At 36.4% G+C, this 9,868-nt stretch overlaps 1 protein-coding gene and 1 pseudogene across 3 annotated transcripts in view; both read left to right on the forward strand.

The window, feature by feature from the left end:
* ACOX1 (acyl-CoA oxidase 1) overlaps nucleotides 1-9,866 on the forward strand; it is a 46,593-nt gene extending 36,727 nt beyond the window's left edge. For all 3 annotated transcript variants that reach the window (XM_074224537.1, XM_074224538.1, XM_074224539.1), the window contains one exon: nucleotides 6,111-9,866. In XM_074224537.1, the coding sequence (XP_074080638.1) occupies nucleotides 6,111-6,161 (51 nt within the window). In that variant the 3' untranslated portion in view covers nucleotides 6,162-9,866. The remainder of the gene's footprint in view (nucleotides 1-6,110) is intronic.
* On the forward strand, nucleotides 6-4,430 carry LOC141514072 (peptidyl-prolyl cis-trans isomerase FKBP1A pseudogene; annotated as a pseudogene).
* Nucleotides 9,867-9,868: the final 2 nt, after the last annotated feature.

Here is a 9,868-nt window from a genome sequence, read left to right on the forward strand (position 1 = left end):
TAAGAATTACCCTTTGTTCTTGTACATCATTTTCACCATTGAGTCATAATAAATATTCTTTTCCATTACAAATCTGCATTTGGGGTGGCTAGGTGGCTCAATGGATAGAGCACTGGCCCTGGAGTCAAGAGTACCTGAGTTCAAATCTGGCCTCAGACACATAATAATTACCTAGTTGTGTGGCCTTGGGGTGAGCCACTTAACCCCATTTGCCTTGCAAAAACCTAAAAAAAAAAATCTGCATTTACATGTACCTCTTGTAATAAATTGTGAAAAGTAGTTGTTGATTAAGATGTCCATGTAAAAGGACACTCAAGAACACAACTACTTCTACTCCAGAAATTATCTAGAAACAGCACCAGATTGAACAGTGACCAAAAAATTCAAAGAAAAATCTCAGGAATGTTTTTTTCTTAAGGGGGAGGGGGGGAAACTTGACAAAAAGACTGCCAGAAGCTGAAAATATTGAAAATGGCATCAAGAGTCTGTCCTTCGGACTGCTGGGATCAGCAAAAAAGGCCTCAGACCAGCCTGTTTCCTTCCTTGTCTCATCTTGTGCCCACACCCTGCAGCAGCAACCCCTGAACTCACTCAAGGCCGGCCGGGATGGGAATGCAGGTGGAGAACATCACCCCCAGAGACAGATGCACCTTCCCCAAGCTTGGCCAGAGCTACATGGTGCACTTCACAGGGATGTTTGAAGATGGGAAAAGGTTTGATTCCTCCCATGACAGAAATAAACCCTTCAGGTTTGTGATGTGCAAGCAGGAGGTGATTCAGGGCTGAGAAGAAAGAGTTGCCCAGATGAGTGTGGGCCAGAGAACAAAAATGACCATCTCTCTAGACTGTGCTCATGGTCCCACTGGTCATCCAGGAATCATTCCACTAAATGCTACTCTCACCTTTGAAGTAGAACTTATAAAATTGGAATGACAGGAATGATTTCATCCCCCAGCTCCCTGTTTTGTTGAATTGGACACATGGAGGCACCTAGAATCTCAGCTTCAAGAATGCACATGAATTTATATGGAGCTTTCCCCTCATATTCCACTACATCCATTGTACAGACATATCACAGTTGAATGCATTATCACTTGGCTTTGCTTCCAACTCTTCCTCCTTGTACATGTGCTGTCCCTAAACTATACACCAGAAACCTCAACTTGTCAAGTCATTCATCTTTTTGTTTTTGTGGTCAAGATTTAAATTGCAATCTTCTGGGTATAGATTTAAGATTAAGTATATCATCAAGCGTTAACAGCACACAGATGGGTTAACCTCAGAATAGGAATTATTTGGACAAAGAAAATCTTTGTCCCTTTTCTGTTTTTTTTTTGGGGGGGGGGCGTTAGTTTTTTGCAAGGCAATGGGGTTTAAGTGGCTTGCCCAAGGTCACACAGCTAGGTAATTATTAATTGTAGTTGTCAAATATCTCTAATTATTAAATGTCTGAGGCCAGATTTGAACTCAGGTACTCCTGACTCCAGGGCCAGTGCTCTATGCACTGCACCACCTAGCCACCCCCTGGAGGACTTTTTGTTAATCTCCAGTAGCCATCAAAGCTCCACCGCTACCTAAATTCTAAGAACTTGAATTGATTGTTAAATTGAAGGTGCTGTTTGTAGAAATTTTCAACACAATGAAAAATGAAAGCCCAATCACTGTCACAGGAAATCCATTGCATGTTCTCTACAAAAAAACAAAACAAAACAAAAAACTGATGCTGGTCATCACAGCTTCAACATCTCCTGTTTTTGATTCTCAGCTCCCCTTCTACTACTGATACCTTTCCCTTCACCCCCACCCCCCTTTGCTGTCCTCTATAGTGATTTCATAAGAGAAAATGCTACCACCCACTCTCCCTCTATCACATGAGTTTCAAGTTTTATTGCAATAAAATTCTTTGTGCTGACTTTTCTCAAAACAAAAAAGTGGCATCAAGTCAATACCATTGCAGGTAAACTGGGCAGAAACATATGGAAGGGCCCTGCTCAAAGAGTCAAATTTATAAAAAAAAAAAAAAAAAAAACAAGGCAGTGGGGTTATGTGACTTGACCAGGGTCACATAGCTTGGTAATTATTAAGTGTCTGAGGCTGGATTTGAACTCAGCTCCCCCTGACTCCAAGGCCAATGCACTGTGTCACCTAGCTGTCCCTGGACCATATTGTCTTAAAGAGTATGAAGGATAGAGCCTGACCCTGGTGAGAAGTCCCAAACTAGAATTCAAGATTGGAGATAGGAATAAGAAGACACCAATCCTATGAAGAAATATTATGAATCAAGAAAAATGCAAGAGGAAAACCTAGAAGAAAGTTACTCCACAACTTCCAGCAGAGCTTCAGAGGCTTAACTCCAAGAAACACAAGGATACTCTGAAGCAATGAAACAAGAAATAAAAAATAATTGGAAATTTCAGGTAGCAGTGTCTTTGAAAATTAGAACAGATGAAATAGGAAGCCATGAGGAGGCAAGAAGAATGGTAGAGTCAGGAAGGGAAAAGCAAAACAAACTTCAGATTCAGAGGGTAGATAAGTAGATAGAGCCTGGAGTCAAGAGGAGCTGAGTTCAAACCTGGCCTCAGACATTTGATAATTGCCTAGCTGTGTGGGCCTTGGGCAAACCACTTAATCCCATTGCCTTAGATAAATATTTTTTTTAAAAGATGCTATAAAAGAAAGGATCAATTATCAGGATCTGGGCTAGAGAAAGAGAGGGACAGTAGGAATGGATTTTTTCCTAATTTAATTACAAACTAGTAATGCTGACAAAATTCCTCATCATTCCTACAAGGATAAGAGGGAGAGATAAAGAAGATAAAATGGAAATACCACTCTAACTGAACCTGAGTGGATGAATTTATACCTCATAACACAGAAGAGGATAATGGATTGGAAAGCAGAATCCAATAATGTTTCTTACAAGAAATAAAGACTCATATTAAGTTAAAATAAGGAACAGAATTTGTTAAAAGATCTGTTCCTTGATTAATTTTTGTTTTTATATTAATCTAGATTTCCCTATATTCCTCCCATCACTTGTTCCCAAAAAACCATTCCTTGAAACAAATAAGAGGAAGAAGAAGGGAGAAATTTAGCAAAACCATTTAACTCATTGGGGAAAAAATCTGCTACATGCAGTGAGAATTAAAGCTTTTTTAATGTATTATACCTCAAACAGAACAGTAATGATCAAGAATATTTGAACTGATTAAAAATAAAGTTGATCAGTAGTACAGATAGATTAGGTACCCTGGGAAGTAAATGCTATTATTATTATTCCTATTTTACAATTAAAGAAACGAAGATAGGTTAATGATGTGCACTGGGTCACACAGTTTGGCAGTGTCTGAGAGGCAAACAGCAAAATAATGTTAGATAAGCTATGAAGTGATCCAGCCATTCTGGAAAGCAACTTGGAACCATCCTAGAAAATCATTAAACTGTGCATACCCTTTGAAAAGTGATATGTTCATAACAGCACTTTTCTCTGAAAATTAGTAAATATTTGTAAATACTTTCACTTACTGGGAGAAAACTCTATATAATAACAACTGCTTGGGGAAAACTCAAAGTAATCTAGTAGAAATTAGATTAAGACCAATATATTCTATTACCACAATGCCCCCAAAATCAAAACAAATTAGGATCAGGGAAGAAAAGAACTTGAATCATTGGAGATAGCAGAAGAATTCTTTATTAAACAAGAGATTGAGAGAAGCCTACAAGCTAAAATGAACAATTTTAGGACTGTATTTAAAATCAGAAAGATCTGAGTACAAGTATTATCTCAGACAGTATTGGCTTTATGATCCTGTGTCACTGAAACACTCAACATCAGTTGGAATAGCATGTGTAAAACCTTTTGCAAACATTCAAAGCAATCTATAAGATTATTTGTGGGAAAACAGGAACAGTAATGCATTACTGTAGGAGCTATAAACTGGTTCAGCCATTATGGAAAGCAACTTAGGGCCATAACCTAGAAATCATTAAACTGCATACCCTTTAACCCAGGAATACTGATACTAAGTTTGACCCTCCCCCTCTCAAAGAGAGTACAGACTCATAAGTAAAAATAATGTTCATAGCAGCACTTTTCTCTTGAAAATTAGAAAATATATCAACTGCCCATGGATAGGCTGAGCTAATATAATAAAAATGACAATTCTACCTAAATTAATCTACTTATTTATTGCCTTGCCGAACAAACTTCCAAAAAATTACTGTAATGAGCTAGAAAAAATTGTAACTGAATTCATATGGAGAAACAAAAAGTCAAGAATATCCAGGAATTAAATGAAAAAAGTGCAAAAGAAGGTCTTAGCCTTACCAGATTTAAAATTATACTATAAATCATCAGACATCAAAACTGTCTGGTATTATGAAACAATGTAAAGGCTAAACGTAGACTGCCTTCTGTGGGGAGCGGGGGGGGGGAGGAAGTGAGATTGGGGGTGAATTATAGAATACAAAATAAATAAATTTAATTTAAAGGTGGGGGGGATTATCTGGTATTGGCTAAGAAATAAAGTGGTGGATCAGTGGAATACATTAAGTGCAAAAGTGAGAGCAGGAAATAATTACAGTAATCTGCTGTTTGATCAACCCAGAGTCCCACTTCTGGGATAAAAACTCTTTCTTTGATAAAAAACTTGAGAAAATTGGAAATTAGAGGGGCAGAAACTTGGATTAGACCAACATCTCACACCCTATGCCAAGATAAAATCAAATTTGGGTACAGGAGTTAGACATAAAAATATTATAAGCAAACTAGGATATCAAGGAATGGTTTACTTGTCAGATCTATGGAAAGAGAAGCAGTTTATGATCAAAGAGATGGAGAACATTTTAAAACAAATTAGATAATTTTGATTACAAAATTAAAAACATTTTGTACAAACAAAACCACTGTAACCAAGATAAAAAGAAATGTAGTAAATTGGGAAACAATTTTTATAACTAATATTTCTGACAAAGGCCTCAATTCTAAAATATATAGAGAACTGAGTCAAATTTATAAAAATAAAAACAAGCCATTCCCCAATTGACAAATGGTCAAAGCATATGCAAAGGAAATTTACAGATGAGTAAATCAAAGCTATCCATAGTCATACAAAATACTGCTAGTCATTACTGATTGGAGAAATGCAAATTAAAGTATCTCTGAGGTACCTATCAGATTGGCCAATATAACCAGAAAGAACAATGTTCAGTGTTGGAAGAGATGTGGGAAATCTGGGACATTAATACATTGTTGGTGGAGCTGTGAACTCATCCAGCTTCTCTGGAGAGCAACTTGGAATTATGCGCAAAGGGCAATAAAAATGTGCATACCCTTTGATGCAAACCCTGAAGAGATCATGCAAAAGGGTAAAAACATTACTTATACAAAAATATTCATATCAGCCCTGTTTGTGGTGGCAAAGAATTGGAAATCAAGTGAATGTTCATCAATTAGTGAATGGCTGAACAAATTGTAGTGTGTGTGTGATATATATAGATATAGATATATATAAAAAATCCCACCCTCCTAGAAACCAGGAGGGTGGGATTTCAGAGAGGCCTGGAAAGACTTGTATGAACTGATGTTGAGTGAGATGAGCAGAACCAGAAGAACATTGTACACCCTAACAGCAACATGGGGTGATGATCAACTTTGATGGACTTGCTCATTCCAATAATGCAATAATCAGGGACAATTTTAGAGCACCTGCAAAAGAGAATACCATTTGTACCCAGAGAAAGAACTGTGGAGTTTAAACAAAGATCAAAGTCTATTCCCTTTAAGTGTCTTATGTACTACATAATTTTGCTATCTCTAATATTTTATTTTCTCCTCAAGGATATGATTTCTCTCCCAACAGATTCCATTTTGACAATGTATAGCATGAAAACAATGTAAAGATTATCAGACTGCCTTCTGTGGTGGGAGGAAAGGAGGAACAGGAGGGTGGAGAAAAATAGTAAAATTCAAAACCTTACAGAAAATGATAGGTAGAAACTACTATTGTATATAATTGGAAAACAAATAAAATATTAATTAAAAAAAGAAAATTAGAAAATAATTTAATACCATGCTAGTACTAACTTTTTCTTTTCCTTTCTCTCAGGTTCATGAATCTTATCACAAATACCTGAAGCCAATGCAGTCTAAACTGTAAAATCTGTTATGTCCACCAGCTCCAGAAAGCCTAGATGCTTTCCTTCCTTTATACTGGATAATTACATCCTGAATTGAATCTTATCAAATATTGATAGCCTTAGAACAAATAATAAATTGGTCCTTTTCCTCTTTTTATAAATGAAGAAAAATGGAAATATTTGAGAAATTGAGTGCAAAACGGATGTGTCTTAAGTGCAATTAATAATGAGAGACTTTTTAAGCATTCAGAAAAGCTTTGTAAAAATATAGCTTCTTTTCACAGTACTGCTAATTTCTATGGTCTTTGGCCTCTGATAATTAGCAGTTTTTAACTACTAAGTAGTTGACTTTTCAAGTTATAACTGCTAATCACTGAATATATTTTAAGCATGAAGTGTTTTTACACAAAAGGTTTATTTTGAGGAGTAGTAGAACCTCAATTTGTAGGTGCCCCACAACTTTTGTTACCCTTCTACTGTTGGGACTTCCTCAAAAAGTATGACCTAAAGACCTGGATTAGAGAAAAGAGGCTCATCTCAAAGGTTAGGACCACCTTTTCCCCCATTCTATTCATTTTCTCCTTTGGCACGTACATATTATGGGAAGAAATACCTTATGTCCCAATAATATTTCCCAGCCCAAGCTTTCTGTTAGCAGCATCTTCCTAATATGATTAAAAAACTGACTTAATGGACCTTATTGCTTTAGTTTTAACTAAAAGAGCACTGTAACTGCTTTCCTATTTATATCCTTCCCAATGAGAAGCAGTGTTAACCTCTGTGAGGATTAAGAATAAAAGTAGCACTTCAAAGTTAAAATGAATAAATGGCACCCTAAAGATAGTATGGTTGATGCTTCTCTGCCAGAGGTGCAAGGGAAACATCTTTTCTGAATGGAAATAGAGAACAACTCTCCTGAGTCACTGTAACGGGAGGATAAAAAAAAGGAAATGAAGACCCACACAGGTTAGCAACTCATTGGTACAAGTGTAGTTTTTGTTGTGCTCTTAATGAACTTTTATCTGAAATGCTAAAAAGTCCCTTTCTATTAAAGTCTGATTTGCACAGTTTAATAGCAAAGATTTTAAGGATGTAACTTTTAATTGAACTTTGTAATTTCATTGATATCTATGTAACAGAAGTCACTTTTATACTGTCTGTGATATTTGCCTGGTGAAATCTATTGGTCCTAGAATTCTACTTGATTTGAATCTGATTGTATAAAACCAAGAAATCTTTGCAAACTAAAGGAATAGCACTAAAGAAATTTGTCCAGGTAAAACTGCTAATGTAAGAATCTCAAGTTCAAAAATATCATTACTATAGGTTTTTTTGGAGGAAGATTAACCTTTTTTAAGTGTGATACTTAAGTTCTAGTTAGGCAGCAATACTATTTTATTGTCAATCAAGAATGTGACAATATCTGAGTTAGTGGGAAAGAGGCAAAAGGAAAAAATTAGAGTGTCAGATCTAATGTTATCCTTATTGCAATATAGATCCATTATTTCAGTAATAATGCTTATATGTATTCTGCCAAGATGTATTTGTGGAGTGATTATCAGATCAAGACTCAGTAAACACTGTACAAGAAATCTGTGATCATGTTAAAGTTGTAAGGAGATTGCAAATATCAGAAAGACCTAGTATATCAAGTTTTATTTCTTAACTAACTCAGGCAGAACTTTTTATACTATTTAATTCACCGAGATCGGTATTTTGCACTGATTTAATCAAAGCAAAGAATCTTTTAAAATTAAGGGAAGAATGAATTTGGATTTTGATACCTTATGATGGTAAAACCTCATTAATTTGGAATCAGTCTCAATAAGTAAAAACTAAATTTTATAAAACTTAAGATTTTCATTCTCTTCAAGTGCAAATAGTACTAAAGGCAATAATTGGAAGCTACTTTAATAAAACACTTAAAATTTACATCGTTTGTTTTGTGCAAACACGATTCTAAATTATTTTTAATTTGCTTTCTTAAGCCAAACTTGGAAATATTTTGTCTACTTTTTCATTTGCTTATATTAGCTAGATGTTAGTGTAAACATAACTTTCAGATCCTCCAGTTAATCAAATTCAGAATCACTGTGTAATGAATTAAATAATTTTACTTAGTTAAGCTTTTTGTAGATAATGTTGATGCAAATGTCAAAGCATTTTTGAAGAAATGCTTTATTTTGATCAGTATAGGAAACTTAAAACTAAATGTGCATTTAATTCAGGTGATTTGTGGATTCACTGATTAGTCTCTGCCATTGGTGTTTTGTGAATTGTGTTGTTCTGTAATGCCTGAATAATATTCAGTATTTCTTTTCAGCTCGAGTTGTCTCAGAGAACTTTATCCAAAGTCCCCTTGTAATTACATTGTGCTTTGAGGCAGTCTTGTTATATATCAGTTTATCTTCATTTATAGAGAGTGTACTTATTGTAGCACAGTGATTGAATTCAGGTACTTCACAATTGCTTTAATCAGGTAGTCCCTTGCTATAAATGAGTTTTTCATATCTAAAGGTACCTTTACCTTTGAATGATAATAGTTATTAAATTACAAGTTCCTGCACGATTTGGTATGTTGCCCAGTTAACTTAAAAAGCCCTCTAGCCTTTTCAGAATTTCAGTTTTTCTGTTTATATTGGAAAACCTCAGTTTGAGTCAATAAGCTTTTAACACATATACTAATATATTTTTTGAAAATCCCAGATCCAGGCCCAAAACATCCCCTTTTTAATAAGGTGAGGTGAGGGGTGAGGAGTGACACTAGGAAACCTGAAATCTGAAGACTTGAATTCTCAAATCTTTAGGGCTCCCTTGTAGATTCACCCGATTCAGTCATTTTGACATGTTTTGTCATCAGACTTGTCTTACTGTATAATCAGATAGGACTCCTGAATCAAATCACCTTGTAAAACAAGGACTTAGCATTTTAGGGTGTGTTTGTTTTTAAACTTGATCTAGCCACATTTTACATTCAAATTTTCAGTACCATTTCTAAGATGAGATCGTAAATGCTAGGAACTATAGAAGAGAGCTATTTAGGTAAGGACAGGTGAAGCGGAGCTCCACAGGTGAAATGCAAATCCTTAACTCCTAATTCCTAAAGGGAGGCAGGAAAATGTTTCCCCTTACGCTGATGGACAGTCATTTAAAAGTATGTGAAGACTGTGGAGAAAAGCTGCAGGGGGGGAATGGTTTTAAATATTCTTAACTATATTACAAAAGCTGGTTTTGCTGCTGTGCTTGACTTTGAATACTATTCTGTTTCACAAATCAGGAGTTTGATATACGAATTATGGAATGTTACCTTGGGAATAATCCTTGAATTTTTTCTGCCTCTTGAAATGCATACAATCGTTCTTAAAACTCGAGGCACGTCATCAGTGGAATTATTTGTGACCGGGTCGGCGGTTCTGGAGGCGGAGCTCGGTTCAGGGCCGCCGGCTGCTCCTCGCAGCGGGCGCTTCGGAGTTGTGCGCAGGCGCCTTTCTAAGCATTTGGGACACCCCTCCCCGCCCCCGAACGGCTGGGCCCCTGTGGCCGGCGGGCGTGCGCTACCTCGAGTGGGCCTCAAAGGCTTCGGCCGCGGCGGTGACCGGCCCTGCCGAGAAGATTGGGGCCGCGTGACCCGACTGCACGGCCCCACTTGTCTCATGCTCGCTAATGTCTTCCGGTCTCTGTGATAATCGGACGTTAATAAAACATGTAGCTAGTGAAATCGGAAACG

Source organism: Macrotis lagotis, chromosome 2 (genome assembly GCF_037893015.1).
Source record: "Macrotis lagotis isolate mMagLag1 chromosome 2, bilby.v1.9.chrom.fasta, whole genome shotgun sequence".
NCBI lineage: Eukaryota > Metazoa > Chordata > Mammalia > Peramelemorphia > Peramelidae > Macrotis > Macrotis lagotis.